Here is a 21,797-nt window from a genome sequence, read left to right on the forward strand (position 1 = left end):
CTACCCTGTACTGGGGGAAGGGCAGGGGAAAATGAAAGACGAAAAAAAAAAGTGGTGAGATAAAGCAAAGTCGCCAAATAAAGATAAATAAATAGAGGAGATGTAGAACATCCCTGAGAACTACAGTCTCTCTAACAGGACACTTGAACGCACAAAACTTCAAGAGTGCTTTGACTGACTTATTGTGTGACGACTGTATAGGCCGGCGTTCTAGGACTGTATGCTCCGAAAGCGGCCGGCCGCCAAGATGGGCCAGTGCGTCCGCGAGTGACTGCCTGTGTGCATTGTAGCGGGGACAACGGCAGAGAACGTGTTCAATATAGTTTCCTCGCTATCACAATGGTCACACGCAGCAATAGCTTCCCTTTTGATGCAGAAAGCAAAATATTTTGTAAAACGCGACGCCAAGCCACAGTCGGCAAAGTACTGTTGTCGCTGATCAGGATAGTCCAGGTGGAGGACGAATTCGAGGACAGGAGTCCAGTCGATGCAGACGTGTGTGTTGGAAACTAGGTGTGTTCCACGAAGATCTTGTGGCATCATTCGCAAGCACGCAAAGTTTCGCTGCGGCTCTTGACAGCGGGAATAGTTTCTGCACCTACACACGTCTTCATAAGCAGATCGAGTTCCTTCATCGGCATGTTCGTTGCCCGTTACGCCGCAGTGGTTAGGGAGTCACTGAAATGTGACGCCGTGTCCTTGCTTGACGAGGGCATGAAGGAGCTCTCGGATTTCAAAACTAGGTGTTCGTAAGGTCCACGGCGTAAGGCGGAAAGCAAGCAATGTAGAGCTGCCTTGGACTCATCCAGAACACTCAATTTTTTAGGTGGTTCCTCACAAATTCGCAGAAGTGCGCTGCGAAAAGCAAGAAGCTCCTCGGCTGTCGATGTCGTTAGGTAAGATGTCTTAAACTTTACGGTGGTGACTTTCGCAAAGAAAGAGAGGCCGTAGCAACCCTCTGGACCACTGAGATATGACAAGATGGCAAATTCGACATTATGGTGGAATTCGGCAATGTCCAGAATAGTACACCTGCACTAGTTACGGTGCCTCTCGTAGCTAGTGCTTCGGAACGTAAAACTCCATCGGACATCAATCTCTGACAGCCTTCTAACAGCGCAAACAACGCTGTTTGAAACAACTAGCCCAATTCAAGGTTTTGTTTCATCAAACTCCGCGCTGTCGGTGCTATTTGGTGCGGCGAGTGTGGCGGCTCCTCTGTTCTGGCTCAAAGTCAGAGCATTACTTCTCCGGGACCACTGGTACGGCTCCCTGAATTGCGGAAGAATTGTACTACTCTTTCAGTGGCCATTTTCTCTGCCACTGTGTCATCTCTTGGCACAAACAAAATGTTGCCATGCATCAGGAGGTTATAAATATAATTTATTACTGTATATTCATTCAATGATTTGATTTAGTTTCATTAAACGAACACCCATATACCCCCGTAAAAGAAAGAAACGAAAGAAAGAAAGATAAAGCCTATATCTGAGTGCCGAGCGCGCTTGCGCTCCACTCCCAACGGGATGCAGTCGCACCTGCCAGGAGTGAAACGTCGCGCTTATAACAGCGAAACGGCACAGCTGCTGAGTTGCCACAGCGGATGTACCTCAGTGAGGCGTTTATCCTGCAATGCAAATATAGGTTGACGCGCTGATGTTGTGTTTGGGACAAGCTTTGTACACGCACTCAATTTCTCGCGCAGTCGGCCGGAGCGAGACGGGCACCTCGGCGAGCCACGAGCGCGGATACACCCGGCCGAACTCGGCAGACTTCGCGACGGGGGAGTTCCGCTTTGACATGGAGGAGGACCAGCGGCCGCCCATGTGGGTGAGAACTGCTGCTTTGACCGCTCTTGGAAGTGTGGCACACCCTTTGCGGGAGTGTGCCGAACTATTTGGCGCATAAAGAAGGGAATCTAACAGCGCAAAAGGCAGGAACGTATGATGCACAGACGGCAGCGCTGTGTCTGTCGTCCGCACAACGCGTCGCGTCTTTTGTGCTGTTCGATTCGCTTCGACGCAAACCCTCTATTTAGTGTGTAATTTTATGTCACGATGCTCGTATTTCTCATTCTCACGGCGGCTTCCTTTCTCTATAACGCTTTGCGCCACGGTCATCTTTGCCTGTCGTGAATGCATGCCTGGGCATGATGACGATGAGTGTGTGTGACTCAAGTGGATGTCTTTTTCTTGTGTTGCTGCCCATTTACCTTTTATTCTCTCTCCTCTCTTTCAATCGCTATGCCCCATCCATCTTAATTTATCTCCTGTTCTTCACTCAATATTTTTTTTCTACGCACCTTTGGTCTTCTAAGCCGGCAGGTATTGTGCTCATCGTGCTGGGCCAGCTATCTCACTTTCTTTCTCCTCTCTGTGATCGTTTTTATGCATAAAAACCTAATAATAATCATATTAATAATCAAACTGTTTATTTCTTGAACAAAGGGAACGCTTTTTTATCTCGAAGGGAAGTGTCACGAATATTGATTTTCGGTAATGTAGGGTTGGGAATTTGAGAACGAAGTTCTACAGACAAGTTGGACAATGCACAGTATACTTGCCATGACTGTATACATACTATTTAAATGATTGCACATAATTCAATATAGCACAATGCCCTTAAGGGAGGAAGTGAATCCTAGAAAAAAAATATTCTTTGAGATATGGTGCTGAAAATGTGTACCTATGTGTAAATGTTACGTGCTTATTTTGAATATGCAGTCCATTCTTGGTGATCTCCTCTTGTTCTAACATTATGCAAACTTCCTTTAAATAATCTTAAGTCATTGATACCCTATTTACCGATATCTAAGAAACAGACAGATATATTGCAAATTTTTGCAGAAGATAACTAAAGGAAGTTTGCATAAAATTTGAACCGAAGGAGATAAACGAAAATGTACCTTATATTCGAAATAAGTACATAACATTACATATGTGTACACGTTTTCAGAACTATGCCTCGAAGAATAAAGATTTAAAAAATTCTTGGTCTAAGACCCGCATTCCTCCTTAAACCCTAAATATACTACCCAAACACAGCGATTCAGGAAGCTTTGGGGTCAAACGGCAGGTAAGGGGAGATTAGTACGAAAAAGTAAAAGGTGAGCAAGAGGACTACGTACGATTTGCGAAAGAGAGCGGTAAATTGTTAGGGCGAGTGGGAAATACTCGTTACACGAATTTTCCTCCCCGCCACCAATATACAACGGGAGCGGTTGTGGGCCAAGGAACGCCCTGATCCTCCACCCTTCGATTAATTTTGTCCGTGCATGATCAACTAGACCACTCACCAACCGTGTACCGCAAGCGTATTTGACATGACGATGACTGCCGTGGTAATAATGACAGTGGTGGTGGCGTAGGCGACCGTGATAACGGAAGAGACGGTGGTGACAAGAACGAAGAGAGTACAATTGCTGATACTCTAAAAAACAGTTATTGCATGCTTTTCGCTCATTGATTACCAACGTGCACACAGGTGTTCAAGCAGATCAGTACGGGTATTCGCAAAAATTTTATTTCGTAAAAACGCTTCCTCATTGATCAACGTTCGGGAATCCACCATTCGTGATAGCGATAGGTGGGATAACGAGACGACCGCTTGCGTCCATGGCCAGTCGCTCACAACAATTGCGTCTAAGTCTGCGAACACAGGCCCACATTTTTGAATAAACGGAAAGATTAAAAAAAAAGTAGAAACATGATTCGAAGGGCAAATTAAAAAAAAAAGGGTATAGTATGGTGCCGAGGAAGTAAATATCTTATCAGCTTATGTGACCCTTTTTTTTCTGCTTTTTTTCTCCCATTTACACGCGTTCAGAGCTGGAAGCGCATCCTAGCGGTCTGCCTGCTGGTAAGTCGGACGAGCCCGTCTCCGATCAATGCTCAATATTCTCTTAGAAGAAAGCCATTGGGTCGGTTCCCCAACCCCCGTGGTTCACCACACGCAGGCGGTGGTGTTGCTGGTATCCTCCTTCCTGGGTGGCTACTTCCACGGTTTACACACGGGCAAGAGGACCAGTCACCAGCAGGGAAACCTGTCCGGTACGCTTCGACACTTGTGGTGTTCATCGTTGTAGCCTGCAGCTACGGTGTAACATGAAAGAGAAAGCTGCCATCCGACATGATCGTATATCATGTTGCCGCAAAGAAACCAATACGCGTCCAGCATAAATAAAACATCGCGGATGATTGAAGAAAATTCGAGCCGGTCGAAAAAACTCGTGGGAGGTACGCCCGACAGGGGCAGTCACTGTACCGACATTGATAGTCAGGAGGCTGGCAGCTGGTAGCGCCCGAAAGCGGATTACTTTTCCCTTTCATGCTTCCACCTCGAACTCGAGGATTTCCGGAGCACCGATTTATCTTTGTTTTTAATGTTGCAGGTAGTATTCGCGCGCGCTTTCGCATCTGATTCTTTGTTACTTTTTCCGCAACTGCTGCCCTATAGCCCAGTTGTAATAACCCCGGCATATACTTGTGGACGCTGAGACCATCAGTGTGGAATGAAGCATGCGGATCGCACTTCGGCCGAAATACGGTGGATGCACGTGTACGGCATCTTTATGGTGCAGCCAGTGGTCTCGAAATCGATCTCAACAGTCTGGATCTCGCTGTCTCTCTCTCACACACACGCATACGCACAAACATGCACGCAGGCACAAAAAGTCGCGCGCACGGGGCGCGCAAGCAAATCGCCATCCCGAAAGCGGGCTTCTTCACATAAAGGCCCTTACTGCGGAGAAGCTAGCTTTGACGGGCATTATTTTTCAGGTTATGTTCTTTCCTCGGCTTCATTGGCAAATGGCATCTTCGGTATTTGTTTCACCAAATCCGCACCAGACCCCCCTCCCACCTAAGTTCTCTTAATTTCTTCGTTCCGCGCACTGGAGAAAAGAAACTGCGGCGAAAGCTTCCAGGAGCATGTGCCTTATCGCGCTTTTTCGCAACCATGAAATGAATGAGAAGCTAGCGTTTACAGAGAAGACTATTTCAAATGAAGGAAACAATAACGAAATCACGAGTATTAAAGATTTTCGCATTAGTGTCTTTGGGTAAACTTGCTCGAAACTGTTCACCAGCCATCAAGGCATGCCTACGCAGTCTTTGTGCGAAAGAAGTCGAAAAGGCGTAAAACGGGAACTAGAACGCCTCTATATCTAGAATGAAGAAAGGTTAGCCTAGCTTTGTGCCTTCATAATAATTACGTGTCAACAATACTGTGCGCTTACTGTGAACTAACCTTTGATGAAAGTGTAAAATTGTTTTCAAGCTTTTTTTATTTTATTTTTTATTTGTCTGACCCTGGTTTCAAAGTCAGAATAAAGCAACGGCGACTCTCATAGCCGCTGTTTCTACTGACACGATAAACTCGGTCAGTGTCAGGATCACTAAGTGTCACAGTCAGGTTTGGAGGATATAGGAGAGCGATAGCTTGTTTAAGAACATTAGTGAACCGCAGCCGCCAATATCAAGGAGAGACGGAAGGCTGTAATGCAAAAGACTTCTAGAAGTGGCGCTGTGACTGCTGGACAACTAGACAAATTGGAGAGCTGAATTACACCAGATTACTCAAGCATGTTAGTCAGCACATAGATTGCGCATTTGCTTTCGCACAGTACCGCCCTTGCCCCATTTTAGCTTGTTGGTGCGACCGCACAATCGTTTCTCACTCAACTGAGGTTAGATGAGCGTGCGCTCTGCAATGTAGACTATAGAGTTGCGCTGAAGGATACTGCCGTGACACACAGTTTCAAGACAAACCGCGCATGGCTGATGTTTCTTGTTTTCGTGTGTCTTATGGCGTCCCGTGTTCTTGTTTGTGCGTTTCCCAGAGGAACTGTTTGACTCGGAATGGCAGCGGCTGCCCTGCATAACCGAGGATGACGTCTGTCCCGAAGGGTGAGTTTTTCTTATATCAAGGAGATAAACAGCGCTAACTGGCTGGATGTTCAGTATAGAAATCGAGAATTCTCTCCTAAACTCCTAGGATTTCAGTTGAAGCTCTCGACGATCGCCTAATTAAGTTATTTCGGCATTTCGCGTGTATTTGAATGCGCCTGCGACATTTGATTCACACTTGCGTGAACGCCGTTGCAGCTCCTCGTAATGCGAAGAAAGGGAGCTGAAATAGTTCGAGCTTAAACGCAGTCGTTATTATTAGCTATGATTTTGGAGTCTATTCTGTGGCCGAACTTCCCATGTCTCTCAACTAACCAAGAAGACGAAGCTACCCAACTCTGGCGATGCCAATTTATACAGGGTGTTCCACGTAACTTTAGCCAAACTTTAAATATATGCAAATGCCACGTAGCTCGACAGAACCAATGTAATGTTCTTTGCCATCGCTTGAAGATACTCAGATTATTTTTTGCATTCCGCCTAATTACATAATTAGTCTTAATTAATTTGTTAACCTCTCAAATAGTATAATTAGATTAAAAGTGTCAATGAGATAATTGTAGAGCGGGAACATGAAAGACTCCCGATACAGCTTTCTCTTGCTCAATACATGCTACATAAAAGTTTTTCCAAGCATGGAAGAAACCCGCGAATACACGTAAAATTGCCGCGCGACTGGCCGCTCGAGGCCTTTTGCGTGTATTTGTGTGTATTGACTTCTTTCACGCTCGGAAAAACACTTTTATGTAGCATGTATTGAGCAAGAGAAAGCTGTATCGGGAGTCTTTCATGTTCCCGCTCTACAATTATCTCATTGACACTTTTAATCTAATTATACTATTTGAGAGGTTAACAAATTAATTAAGACTAATTATGTAGTTAGGCGGAATGCAAAAAATAATCTGAGTATCTTCAAGCGATGGCAAAGAACATTACATTGCTTCTGTCCAGCTACGTGGCATTTGCATATCTTTAAAGTTTGACCAAAGTTACATGGGACACCCTGTATATTATATAAACACGTACACCAAAAATACGACGGTGTTCTCTCTCCTTCCTTTTTGTTCTGACTAACGATTCGTGTTTTGTGTCGCGCAATTGCTGCACGTACTACATTGAACTCTGACATAGCATACACACACGCATGGAAAAATATAGCGTGAGAAAGAGCGGGTATTTAACATTAAGTATATAGTTGACCTGTTGACTCGGGGAGCCAACGCGCAGATGCGTGTGTAAGAGGCATCGTCGAGAGGTTGCCGCACAAAAACGAGCGCCTGCGCCTGGCTTCCTACCTGGCGGTGTTCATGTATCGAGCTGCCTCTGCAGTGAAGAGGAAGCGGAGGGTTGCACCGGCGCATCCGGAACGAAGTGCTCCTAATGACGGCTTGCGTGGCTCTTGCGTTATTAAGTCGTCAGAGCAGCGTGCGCCTTTATTCTTACCGATTCACGAACCACTCGGTGAGCCAGTCACTATAGTAGGACGCAGCTAAAACTAAAGAAGGGATGTAGGAAAAGAATTAAGGAAAGGCAGATTACGTTAATGCGGTGACTCTCTGATGACTAGAAGACAGTCACGCACGAAACTGTCAGAAAGCGCTGCGTACTGCCAACCGCTCTATGGTTGTTTTCCTTTAATTCTGCTGCAAATGCGCAGTGTTGTGTCAGTGCACAACAGCCACATTGTGAGAAGTGTAGGGAGAGAGAAGACACGGAGAATGAAATATCGCGTGCGGCGTGTGCTATACAAAGGGTCGCGTTGTGTGAGCACGACAAGCAATTTAGCTTCGCCGCTGAATAGAAATTCGTCTCGGTCCGGGGATCGAAAGCGTGGCGGCTGCTGCCTATCCGACGGTCTGAGCTAACCACGAGGCTGCAGCAGACCGCATCGCGAGGCAACCTGAGGCGCTGGCAGCTCGAAACAAACAAAGTGATCATTCGGTGGCAATACGCGGGCGACGGACATCGTGCTTCTGGTGAAGGCGAACAGTGATGTCGGCGTGTCCGTAGTGTGCTCCTTGCATAGATCGATGCGTCATGTGTGATGACCTTTCCCGATTAGAGAAAGCGCGAATTTAGATACTTTATAGTCTGATATACGAGCGCGGGAGCTCAATATTACATCCGCGCACTTCGAAAGAAACGCTGACTTTAATGGTAGACTGGAGATATCAGACAAGATTGTACTGCAGCTGCTCCAAATGTATGATGGAAATGGTAACGTGACACATATTTGGATAGTATTCACAGAATTTCTTTAGGATCCATAGTAGTGGCAAGGACCCAGAGGCTACTTCGCTGCATTTTTTTTTTCAGGTTGCCCTGCGGCATATATACGTATATACAAAAAAAAAAAAATCACGCAGAAACTCCACTGGAGTTGTCTAAGTATGCGTATAAGCATTGGGCCACTTGCTCATCTCAACGCAGTGCGGTCTCATTATCAATCTTATCAAACTTGATTCGACCCACGTAAACACTTATCAAGCTTTATCGATCGTTATCAACTTTATTGGACTAAATCCGACCCTTATCACCTTTATCGGTTGTTATCAACCTGCGAAAGTGGATGTCCAGCGAAGCTGTCGCAAAACCACCACTACAACTGTTGAAGAGGGCATGCAATGCTTTATTGGTGGTTAGGATGCTTCTTTTGAGTTTTTTCTTTATTGAAACGTATCCTGTTCTGTGTGTTGTATGGGTGATTCCAATGAATGAATGAATGAAAGTCCTTTATTTAGAAATGGGGAGGCACAGGTCCTCTGTGGGGTAAATGGGGCATTAATGTCGCCACTCTTCAAATAATTTACTGTCTCAAGAAATAGCCATTCTCATGTAGGAGTATGCACCCGTACTGAGGCGGTGCGTGACCAGTGCTGTGGTGTGTCGGTCACCCTAAACCACCCTGATCAGGCCGCGCATATGTTGCAAATAATAACTGCGCATTAGGATCCGTGAGCAGTGCTTCACGGTAGCTAGTAAACTGCAAATGCTGCATGGCCTTTCTTCCTGTGTCGAACGCGGAACATTGCCACAGTAAACGGCAAAGGTCTGCACGGCATCGCAGCCCGCAGTGCGTGCACGTCACAGTCGTAATGTCGGGATGTCGCCATTTTGCCACAGAGTATGGTGTGTAGGCCGAGTCTGAAAATACCTTATTTACAAAAACCTCCTGAGCACGTGAAAGTGAAGACTTGCTCGAGAAGAGGGCTGGCGGGGTTACCTGCTTGAGGCGTTGTTTGCTTGCAGTACGCAGGGACGTCCGTACATAGTGCATGGTGGTTACCGAGGGCGCCATTTGGCTTAGGAGGTCATACGGGTTCACCCTGAGGGGTGGGGGCTGAGAAACATTGGTCGACCCACCTGCGGAAGCAGCAGCGGCGTGTGCCGCACTATTGCCCCCGGGCACACCCGTATGCCCCGGCGTCCAGATGATTTCTATCGGACTATTTGCCTTCTCGTGCCTACGAAGGATAGCTTGAATAGCAGAGGCTGTAGCATCTTCTGAGGCTGGGCGAAATATTTCAGAGTAGGCTGTGTGAGAATCCGTATAAACGCGGACAGGTTTCCTGATGGCATATGGGAGGCTTGCAGTGGCTCCCCAGATAGCCAGGAGTTCAGCATGCGCTGGGGTACCGCACGGGAGATGGCAGCTAAAGGCCCCCGAGTAAGCGGTCGTCTGCGTGCAATGAATGTATGCACTGTTCGCTTCACTTTGCTGAGCGCCTGTAGCCTCAGCCTTACGGGGGTATGAGCCATTGCATTCGCCTTACGTGACGGACGGACAGGTTTTTCGTTGGGTAGGCATAGAAATGCTTACGCATTTGAGATAGTGGATGCCCTCCTCATGTAAAATTTGCAGTAGTGGCTTAGTGAACTCATCGTCTATGAGCCAACGCATGCACTACTATGTGAATCGAGAATTCGTAGTCACGAGTGCACTGAATCCCAAGTTACAAACTGATCAGACCAGGGGCGGATCCAGGTTTTTTTCGAGGGGGGGGGGGGGGGGTCAGCTTCTGTCAATGATGATGATGATGATGATGATGATGATGATTATCATGATGATGATAGTAGCCTTTCTTATTTACCGAAATTCATCGTTTCTGCTCACGATAAACCCGCGTTTTATACGGCTAGAGCAACACCTGTAGCCCGCCGTGGTGGCTCAGACAGCTCAGGCGTTGCGCTGCTGAGCACGAGATCGCGGGATCGAATCCCGGTCGCTGCGGCCGCATTTCGATGGAGGCGAAATGCAAAAACGCCCGTGTGCTTGCGTTGTAGTGCACGTTAAAGAACCGCGGGTGATCAAAATTAATCCGGAGCCTTCCACTACGGCGTGCCTCATAATCAGAACTGGTTTTGGCACGTAAAATCCCCGAAAGAGGAAGAAGCCCTATAGCGAAGCCAGGTATCGGTTTCTCCGAGCTTGTAGGAAAAGGACGTTACTCAATACAGCCATGTGTTTGGCGGCTGTGCCTGATAATACAGGGTGTTCAAAACTAAGCTTTATGGTTTTCTTAAAGTTAGGCACTGGGAGGCACGCGAAGACCACCTGTGCAAATAAGTTATGTGGCCAGGGAGGCACAAAGTGAGATGATAATTATCGCTGTGAGCAGCCCAATTAACTAAAATTGAACAATCATTTTTTGTCGACTGCGTAGTTCTTAGTTTAGCTGTTAGTTATTATTTATATATGAACACTTCAGCGAGAGATATCTTTCATTAAGCAGGTTGGTCGCGAAACCGATGACAGCCAATAAGGCAACCGATGACACGCCAAGGGGGAACTACGTTGATCAGGCGCGAAGGTGCTCGCGCGGACATCGGCGTGCTTGGCAAAAGGAACATCCCCTCGTTCATTCGACGCCACCGACGGGACGAGTAAGGCACGGCCGGCGCCAGGAGGTCCAAGGTGTTCATGAGAAAAAATAGCTACGGCAACTTCGCGACACCCCACCCCTACGGAATACAACTAAGCTTGTGAGCGAGCTAGCTTTACTTCTACATGGCTGATACCACTGGTACTCGCGAAAAATACTTTTGAAGAATGCTGGTGGCCATATTTTTTTGCGACAGGGCCATCCCCCTGTCAGCGAGGGGGTGATGCAGAAATCTGAGGGGGGGGGGGTCAGGACATCCGGACATCCCCCCCTGGATCCGCGCCTGGATCAGACTTCACTGCACTCGTGACAACGAATTAACGAGTCGCACAGCACTACATAGCCAAGGAAAGCGAATAGCGTTGAGTGCGACACAAGCCTGGATAAAACACTATCATACCCGACGTACTCATGCGTCGAGCAAATTCCTACTGACTTCGAACGGTCCAAGCAAGCCATTTTCAAGATAGTTCCTCCGGCGGATCTTGTGGTTTTGACGCACGTGCGAACACATCCTATCCGCTAGACGAAGTGCCGGGTAGGTGGCTGCTAGTACTCTTGGAACCTGTTCGAAACTTTCTGGTTTCGCTTGTTGGCGCGATTTATGTGAAATGCGCCATATGCCCAGCGATTGGGCTACAGCACTTGTAACGTCGCGCGTGAGAGCGAGTGACGTCATGCCGTGTGCATGCGACGCAGGTTCACCGACCCTCCGCTGATCTTGATTTCGTTGGATGGCTTTCGGCCCGACTACCTGTCGCGCGGCCTGAACCCTTCGCTTGAGCGCCTCTCCCAGTGCGGCGTCAAGGCGCCCTTCATGCGCCCGGTGTTCCCAACGAAGACGTTCCCCAACCACTTCACCATCGTCACGGTGAGTGCGCTTGGACTGAATCGAACAGCCATCGAACAGCCAAGGCGTATCTGCAGAGACAGAGGGGGCGTAGAAGGCGAGAGACTAATCGAGAAAGGCGCAATGAGGCTAGCACAACCGCAGAGTTCTATCGAAAGGCTACGTGACGCAGTCGGATCAAGCTTTAATTATGGCGTTTTCTGCCGAAGATTATTGTGCGAAGTGGTCTATAGCGAAGAAGCAGGTAGTCAGCATATTTTTCTGCTATTTGTAACTGTAAGCGTCAGTTCCTCGTAAAAAAAGAAAAAAAAACATTATTTAGACAAGTCCATCGTGTATGGCTATACAATTTTTGTCGAGTACTGTCTACAGACTTTATACAAACAGCCCTTGTAGTCTACGCCTCTACGGATCCCAACAGACCAATGAAATTACTTGGAAGGAAGACTTGGCAACGACTTTTGTCTATAGAAAGTGTAGCTGCAGACATCATATAGCCATTAGATAGTCAAGTTTACAAGAAGGTTAGGCGGACTGCAAAAATTAGCCTGAAGGCATAGAGTATACGTGGATTGAATTTTATGTGGACCTGTCATCGCTGCGTCCATTCTCTTTACAAACACGCATCTTGCATGAGCTGGCATCGTTGATCAGCGTTGTCTAAAACGCCCAGTTAACTCGATTTTAGGATGTGGTGAAGCATTGCTAATTGCCATTGAGACGCAGCGTATAGCCCTGCTTCCGCCTAGCGCTTTTCGCACGAGTGCGCTCGCTGGTAGAAGACCCATACGTCCCATTTTTTTTCTTTGCTTTTTAATCGCCAATAATTGCGCGTGCAGTGAAGGGTGGCGCCTTGTGTACGCACTTAAGTAGACAAGGATGAACCACATCTCATTACAAGGTAGCCGAAGTTATAGATCGGCCCACACACACGAACACGCCTTTTCTTGCAGACCAGTTCCGTCAATCAGCGTTTTCAACTTCAACCCTATAGAACAGCTCCATCTGTAGATATGCTTAAGCGTATACATACACAAACGCTATTTGAAGCACAAATTGGCCGTCTCCTCATAACAAAGTTTCTAGCGCGGCAGCTCTCGTGATTGAAAACGCAAATTCGTCTGTACATAGTCAGATTATACCGATATTAATATCTGCAGCACCCGGCGCCGCGCCGTGGTTCAGTCAAAGATGACGTCGTGTGTGTGCACACCGACGTATGGAGGAGGGTAGACCACGGTTCATTACGAGGGGGCTACCTGCAGCCGAGGCTATAAATATGCACCCCCCTTCCCCCCGGCTACGCCTCCCTCCAGCATATATGCCGGTTCCGTCGATCAGTGCTGTCTGCGACGCTCAAACAGCTCGATCTTCGGCCGTGGCGAAAACGCGGGCAGAGGCTGTACACGATGCGCTCAAGTGGGGCGGTGCGCTTATAGGTCCGCGTCTCGGCCGGTGTCGGGTTATTAGTCTTTCGCGCGCATGAATTAGGCGGCCGCGCAGTCGTCGAACCTGTTATTAGACAAAGCGGACGATAATACGCCGAGCCGACTCCTACACGTGCGTGACTTGAGCGAGGGAAACCAGGAGCGGCCGCTCAGTCGATGTTTTTTTTTTATTATTTCTTTCAATTTCTAATTAATTATACGGGACACCGAACACTTCTCCCCCGTAACCAGTTCTGATGCGCTCTCCCAACCGATGCCCGGTCGTCTGTCGCTCCGTCGGTATTATATCGCCCTTAATGTCTCGAAACAGCATCGAAGGCGACACCCGGTAACGCCGGGACATTGACGCCCATTTCTAGGTTGTTTTGCATTGCTCTAGATACGGTTCCGTGCACGGTGATAAAGACGTTATGGGGCGCCCCTGGGGCGATTTTTTAAATTTTGTGGACGTCTTTCTTACAGAATGGTCGCGGGAAAGGATGGGTCAAACTTCTGAGAAGTCTGCAGGCGTTCCTGGAAATACAGTGCTGGCGTTGTCTAAGAAACGCGTCTGTTTATTTTTATCTCAATGATGATGGTAATAATAATAATAATAATAATAATAATAATAATAATAATAATAATAATAATAATAATAATAATAATAATAATAATAATAATAATAATAATAATAATAACAACAACAACCTCGTGCAAGAAGCTAGACTCTGCCATTTTAAAAACGAAAGAAATGCGGCAGAACCCAATCACCGATGGCTGTCGACAGCAATCACCTTTAGTCAAGATGTACCAACAAGACCGGATCGCCACTCTTTGCTAAGAGTTTATATAAATTAGGCGAGAGCAAGCGTAAGGTCATAAGACCACAGGTTGTCTATTGGTAATATCTAAACTTGTGCGTCTCCGAAAGAAGGGACAGCCTCAGTGCATTCTCTCCTTTCCTGCTTTCTTTTCGTACCTAATCCGGCTCCCTTTCGTAGGGCAAACCGGACGTGGGTTTCGTTCACCTCCCTGCCTTTCATTTCCTTATCTCTCTCAGAGCGCGTGTAATGCGAGCATGTGACTTTCTTATTGTATCCCGCACGTCGCTTAATTTGAGTGTCGTAAGCAGAGCAGAGAGACCCCAGGGTTTTGGGCGCCTGTTCCCCTTTTCCCCATTTCATCAAATTCCGAGGAAGCCACAGTTATGTAGAGTATGTTTTATGTCGCAGTGCAGTGAAAACTTCGAAGTGTGCTCAGTGAGTAGAAGACGCTTTCATGTGGCGCAGGGAGGTGTTTTTATGTTCGGATTTCTCAATTGTCTGACGGGAACTTACGCTCCAGATCAGATTATTGCGAAGCCCGTTAAAGGTGGCATGCTCTCGTATGCCGTGCTAGCAAGCGATGAATCAGTTAAACATTATGGCGACTTCGCTCGATATTTCTCGCGTTGTCTACAGGGTAAAGTCCGGCTTGCTTGCAGGGTCTGTGGCCTGAATCTCATGGCATCGTGGACAACAAAATGTATGACCCCGAGTTCAAGACGCTCTTCAGGGTCGGAAACATCGAGTCCTACAACTCGCGCTGGTGGGAAGCAGAACCTGTGAGTAGCGCACCTATGCATGTGGAACGGCCTGAAAGAGTCTCTGACGGTAACTGTTAAGCCAGATCAGTAAATCAGCAGCATCAGCGACCAGACGCTGATGCTGCTGATCATTATAATGATTTCTATTGGTAACCCCTTCGAAACGGAGTGGCGACAGTTACCTAGCCTGCTTGAGCTATTTTACCACATATTGCCGTCTAGCATTTTGCCTATCTTTCCTTAATCTTTTCTCTCTTCATTAAAACCTCTATCTCTATATCGTACAATTACCTATGCTGGTAATGACCCCGGCTCCATCAATCTCTTCTACAGCTTTTTTTCCACCAGTATTCGAAACGTCCCTTGCTCATTAACCGGTCAACTGTTGACCGGTTAATGATCTTTGCTGACAGCAGCGACTTGGTGAAACAGAAACAATAACGTAAAAGCTGAAGGTATATTACTATTATACGTACATGTTTGCTGCAGCACAACAGACGAATACGAAGACGACGACAGCACATTGCGCTACTTCCGACTGTGTCGTCGTCGTCTTTGTGTTCGTCTATGTGGCACTTATGCCAGCTAGTACAACTCACACAAACTGGCCCAACGTGTACTAAGGTAGATGACGACACCCCGTCGAAATATCCGAACGAGCTACCCGTGACGTCATGCACTGTGGGGACGTCGGAACCACGAGACCGGGATTCCTGCATTTGACATTGCTTCCGAGTTCACGGGCGAGCGCTACCGGGTATTGGAAGCCATGTTTATCTACGTGTGTCTAGTCTTCAGAGTGCCACTATGCGTACGTAGTACATATGTGCCGCATAAAGTCTTTCTTTCCCTCTTAATACAGATATAGCTGTTAAGGGCACCTCAGTGAATTTCTGTGGCATCTGCTACAGCTGTCATCGTGTTTATTACCATCATGTGCTTCCTTGGTGGAAGAAAGTCGCCAGAAAAGAAAGCTGTTTCTCCCCACCGAGGATCGATTTCTAGGAACGCAACGTGTGGACAGACTCGCCGTGTTTGGAGTTGTCGTCGTGCCGTCGTCCTATTTATGTCCACTTAAAAACGACGCACCGCTGTCTATAAAGCGACACGCCATGTCTGCGTGTATAGTGCTGGGCTAAAGTAAAGTGCGAATGCACCTTCGTCCAAAGATAGCTCTGTATCGCGACATAGCATGTTGGTCGAATCAATTGTCCCGCCTTCATCACCTCTCGGAAAACACGTTGGTTGGTTGTCGTCTTTTGTTGTAGTCGTTGTTGTTAATGACGCAAACCACAGTGCAGGTGCTATAAGTAAGTGGGCATGTGGTGTTTTCCTGTTTCGTGTCTTCATTTTCACTCCTCCTTTTGACGCAAGTCACTCAGCAGAAGATTAGGCACATGGCGCAGGCGTAAAGTGAGGCATTGTATTTCGTGTTTCCGATATTCGCTCAGGGTGTTCGTTCACGACTGTCTCGTGCGCCGCACACCGCAAAGAATGTCTCGCGAAGCATTGCTGTTCTTGCCTCTCGCACCTCACTCATCTCTCCTGGTGGGGCAGTAGGTTGGGGTGCCATTTTGCAGAATGAAAGATCCGGTTTCGATTCCGTTGGGAGCGTTTTCTTTTATTTACATGTGCCTTATATTGTTGGTATTACGATGGCAATCTGAGGCGCACTGTGGACTGCGAAGCATAGCATCTACATTCGTTGGGGCTTATCTTGTCCCATAACAATATTCGTCGTCCATCATGCGTGTATTTGCTTTCTTTAAAACCCTGAGCTCACAACTGTTTTGTCAAGGACGTTATCTCACGCTGATATAGATGCATGCCGTTCGTGACCTGAAAGTATACGTGCAAGTCGTTCCGATCTGCGCGCAGCGCTAAAAAAGGATAGATGGTTATTGTTTGGGGAAAAGATAAGCCCCAAATAGCGCAAACTTTTCTTAGAGTTTAAACGAATCTCAAAGAAAAGAATCCATACAGCAACACGCTAACAAGTTTCGTGAGTAAGTAACGTGGTTCGTGGTCAAACCAGAGATGGAAGCCGCGCATAATGCGTGGTCATCAATTGATCGTGTATTTTGGTTGATCAAAATAAAACGTGTCGGTAGATCTGGCATTTCTTAACGTCTTATACACGGTATGCCACGTAGTCACACATTTGATCTGTGTCATATACACTTCAATCACAAAGTGCCGTGCAGGAATTTATTGCGGTCCTAGACACAAATCCACGCAGAGCAGTAATTGCACAAATAATCGCGCATCTGGATCATGTACGCTTTCCAGAGCCTTGTTGAGTGAGTTCGCAAAATGTGACGCAGATATGGCTGACAGCGGAGAAACAAGGGAAGCGCGCCTCCACCTTCTTCTGGCCAGGCTCGGACGTGGACATCATGGGCGGGCGGCCCAGCGAATTTTTCCAATACAACGAGTGAGCCATATCATTCGTTCATTCATTCATTTTTGTCTGCCTGCCCGTATCTAACCCTTTTCCCGCCAACATGGGTCACTGGGACGGTCTAATGGGTAGAGCATCGGGCTGCTATGCCGAAAGAACCGGGTTCCAAACCTACCGTCGGACATGTTTTAATATACGATTAGCATTCTTTGAGAACTTCACCCAGTTTGCGGTGTGTGTGTTTGTCTGTATCCAACCTTTTTCACGCCAGCCTAGGTGCCGCTCTTCAATTAGCCTATTTCACAACCGTTTGCGAATGGGCCACTGGATATGTGCCTCTCTTCAATGACAAAAAAGAAAATCCTTCAATATGCATGTGGTGCTGGTGGAATGAAACCCGCGTTATACATATTCGGACATGCGCCACGGGCGGACTTGGCGGCGGCTGCTCTAGATGGCGCTGCGTGTCCAGAGGAAAGCACGAGAGGGGACACGGCTGCAAAATACATGACGCGTTTTGGCGATGGCAATAATGTGTGTCAGGTGACACGAGAAGTGAGGCCTACATGTGACTCGCGTTCTGTAATACTTGAAGCCTTCTGCATAAAACATTCAATTCTTTTCAGTTGCACGTACGTTTACGCTTGTTTACTTTTTATAATGACTAAGCAATCATAAATGCAACATGTATTACTGGATCACCAAGACTTGTCATGGAGACTTAAATTCCAAGAAAGCTGTAATTGTGTGGTCATGGCTATGACATAGGCGAGGCCACGTTTGAGACAAGTCGCACCTTTTATATATCTCTGCATTCAAATGGTGCCGCAGCACATTTAAGAATCTCGTCTACACGGCGGTACCAGATTTCCCTCGGAGTAGTATTTTAAGAAACTCGCGTGAAACCTTGTCTGGTTGAAGTTCTTACATTTTTAAAATGCAAATTACCTATTAATGTGGTGGTTATAAAAAGAAAGATGATGATATGTTTTGGTTCACGCAAGTAAGGAAGCAAAACTCGCACCTTGTACGTCATGACCTCTGAGAACGCAAACGCCTTTCTCGGTGGCCATACGAATACATCGAACAGTGCCAGCAGCCGCTAGCCACCTTCGAAATACGTATTTAGACCCTATACGGCGCTAGCGTCGATTGCTTTTAAATTTCCTTTGAACTTATATAGGCTTGCAGTTTCTGTTAACTAAATACTATTGACTTTCTGCGAAATTTGTGGAGGCAAATAAACCGAGGTTCATTAATCACGTTTGTCCGCAGGTATAATCTGTAGCCATAAGGACAAGTCCATATAGGAATGCAAAAAGGCCTACACGACGTCAATATATGACGTATACTGTAGACGGTCCATTACCCTTTTTTGGGTGGAATGACGTTCAGCGCCGTTTGGCGGACCCGCTGCTCGTTGGCTGCAGGATGATCCCGTGGCAGACGCGCGTGGAAGTGCTGCTCGCGTGGCTCGACCTTCCGGCCGATCGGCGTCCGTCGCTGCTGACGCTGTACGTGAACGAGCCGGACAGCGCGGGTCACACCCACGGCCCCCACTCGGCCGGCGTGGACGAGGCGCTCGAGCTGGTCGAGATCATGCTCGACAGGCTGGTGGCTGGCCTGCAAGGAGAGGCGCCTGCTCGGATGCGTCAACCTGCTCGTCGTCTCCGACCATGGCGAGTACAGATATAGCACCGCGCAGAGAAAGCCAGCGATGTTAACGGAGGAGTGACGCATACTTTTGAAGCTCTATAGATCTTCGTAGAAAATCTATCACACGCTTCTCACACATAAAATGATGACACTTCGCACGTGTAAAGGTTGGGAAACACTTGGGTTATGTATCTTGATTTGATACTAAAAAATGGGTCTCGAAATGCCGGACCTCATCGACAGTATCGTGACGTCATGACAAATAATAATTAGCTGACGTCGCATAGCAATACAGCTGGGTGTGACGACGTTGCCCGTAAAAAAAATAAACAAAAATGTTTTGGGTGTTCTTTCTGCAGCTTTTTTTTTTTTTTTTTGGAGGAGGAAGAAGTCTAAGGTTGGGGGGGGGGGGGGGGGGGGTCGGGACTGCACTGAATTGTCGCAGCCGTAGTGATTATGCACTAACGGAAGGAGCCAATGTATCATGACGTCATGACGTATCTATGTAGTACCGGAACTGATGTCATAGAAACAAGTACTCTATCAAATTATTTAGGGCGCTCTGACACTTGGCAGGACATTTGTCTAGGTTTTATAGGGTTTAAATTTTGTCATGACAAGTTCAAAATGTCATGTCAGTACTCCTTTAAGCAAACACGCATATGGTTTGCTATATTCTAATACGCAGTATGAATGGACCAAGGTTGTAAGAAGAGAGAATTAATTTTTGATTGATTAGCGGGATTTAACGTCCGAAAGTGGCAGATAGAGAGAAGCTTCTTATTAGGACGAAAAAAATAAAGAGAATATACACAAGCAACGCGACCATCAGACGACAATGATGTTGGGGGCAGTGGACACAAAGCCTCGGACATGGGCTTGAAAGCGTCCACTGACCATTTGACAGACAGCAGTGGTGGCTGTCTGCCAGTTGTGTAACCGCTGAAGGCAGCTAATATAGCTCTATTGGGGTGACACCTTCTACTTTGTTGTAGCGCAGGCAGAACGACAAGGACCATAGAGAGGCACTTTAGACAAAACAGACAGCGCTGTGTGTCTGTCTAATGTGCTTTTCTGTATATCCATGTCGTTCTACCTGCGCTACAACAAAGTAGATGTAACCACTGTATTACTTCCGTTGTTTTGTGCGCCAGCAACGCAGGTGACCAGAATCTATATTTGTTTGAACAGACGGTCTTGAGATGGATTGGCCATTAATTAATGCTTCTTCATGGCGTATAAATTATTTGCGCTTTAGAACCACAGCCGTCTAATGTAGAGAAAAACGGAAACATATATTTAATCAGTCTTCACTGAGCCTGTCAAGACATCATTCAAAGAGTGGGAGGAGTGGGTTTGAAAGGCTCTCAAACCTGGGAATGATTTAAGGAATTTATTTATTGTCGTTCAGTACACAGAAAACTGGCATTTCAGTTGTTGTCCTGGAGCCAAAAGGGGCCGGATTAGGTGTTAAAGAAAAAAAATTAATTATGGGGTTTTACGTGCCAAAACCACGATCTGATTATGAGGCACGCCGTAGTGGGGGACTCCGGAAATTTGGACCACCTGGGGTTCTTTAACGTGCACCTAAATCTAAGTACACGGGTGTTTTCGCATATCGCCTCCATCGAAATGCGGCCGCCGAGGCCGGGATTTCATCCCGCGACCTCGTGCTCAGCAGCCCAACACCATAGCCACTGAGCAACCATGGCGGGTGGTGTTAAAGACGTTTATTATTCCTCTATCTTTTTTTTTCTCTCTGAGTAATAATAAATTAATGACTATTTCGCTGCGTAAGCACTGTAGTGCTCACGCAGCTAAATAGTCATAGACAATAGTCATAGTTAAAGCTGCCATGGCCGCTTTAACGCTTCCGTCGACTGAAGAGTGACAGTATTGCCAAGGATTCAACGAAAGTTAGTCTGGTCAAGGTTTGCGGTAATTAAGGATTGAAATTGCGGTTCGTGACCTCACTGCCGTGACTGGAACTGTAATCTCGGTGACTGCTTGTAGACGTGATGTGCAGCTCCGTATGTGCGCACGGTATACGTGTTCTCCGTTTTCCTTCCCTCTCTCCCCGCCACTTTACTCTCTTCTCACACCGCAGGGTAGCAAACCGGACGTGCCCGTCTGGTTGACATTCTCTCCCCCTCTGTGTCATTTGGCCTTGCTACAGCGCCTGTGCAAATGACTGCCCTCTAGAGAAAAGTTTACCTCCGTAACAGCTAGCGGTGCATTCACTCTGTGTAGGAATGGCGAGCACCAGCTGCGACCAGGTCATAGCCCTGGAACACTTCATCGACCCGGGCTCGGTGTACTCGCTGGTGGGTCCGACAGCCCGGCTGCGGCCCAAGCAGCCCGAAGACGTTGCACCGCTCGTGGAAGCGTTGCGTTGCCGCGACAGCCACTTGCTGGCCTATGCCAAGGAGAGGCTGCCCAAGCGGTACCACTACTCGGACCACCGGCGCATAGAGCCCATCGTGCTCGACATGGACTCCGGCTATCTCGTGCTCAAGTAAGGCCCGCGGGATGGGTGGGTAGTAGCGCTTACGGGACGGGTGGGTAGTAGGACGGGTGGGTAGTACGGCACTGTGCCAAAAGCATTCTTTCTCCTTGGCCAAAACTTATTGACTGGCCGAGCCGTCGGGCGCAGAAATGAAGAAAGGTATGGTGATACCTTTTCCATCAACGCTATTTTCACGTTGCATAGTTTCGGAGTCCATTGGTAGCATTTTCGTCGCTCCAGGGAGGCGTTGCGCTGGAGGCTACGACGATCAAGAATGTAAGCAAGCTCGGAAGTTATCGATAGAGAATACAGCATCCGAGGTCGCATTTCCGATCGATTGGTTCACAACTGGGGCTGTAGTCTCGATCGATCAACTCGGGCATACTTTCCTCAAAAGCGTGACGTAACGTAAAGCGCAATGCAGCCAAGAACTGTGCGACGTGAAAATGGTGCAGGTGAGAGATGCGTCATTTGTTACGCCACGTCCGCTTCCACTGGATTAGCCAATCGACAGTGCGCACAGAAATTTGTATCTTTAGAACTGACAGATTGATAATACGGCCCTTGAATCGGGGCAGGATCG

The 21,797-nt window shown here is 47.4% G+C and overlaps 1 protein-coding gene across 1 annotated transcript in view; it reads left to right on the forward strand.

The window, feature by feature from the left end:
- The window catches only part of LOC119431185 (ectonucleotide pyrophosphatase/phosphodiesterase family member 3-like), a 57,361-nt gene that overhangs the window by 15,308 nt on the left and 20,256 nt on the right, over positions 1-21,797 (forward strand). Inside the window, 10 exon segments of the mRNA XM_049657614.1 lie at positions 1,706-1,830; positions 3,826-3,858; positions 3,956-4,049; positions 5,840-5,906; positions 11,489-11,660; positions 14,550-14,669; positions 16,976-17,085; positions 18,483-18,681; positions 18,683-18,731; positions 20,959-21,223. Of these exon segments, the coding sequence (XP_049513571.1) occupies positions 1,706-1,830; positions 3,826-3,858; positions 3,956-4,049; positions 5,840-5,906; positions 11,489-11,660; positions 14,550-14,669; positions 16,976-17,085; positions 18,483-18,681; positions 18,683-18,731; positions 20,959-21,223 (1,234 nt within the window).

This window comes from Dermacentor silvarum, chromosome 10, assembly GCF_013339745.2.
Source record: "Dermacentor silvarum isolate Dsil-2018 chromosome 10, BIME_Dsil_1.4, whole genome shotgun sequence".
Taxonomy (NCBI): domain Eukaryota; kingdom Metazoa; phylum Arthropoda; class Arachnida; order Ixodida; family Ixodidae; genus Dermacentor; species Dermacentor silvarum.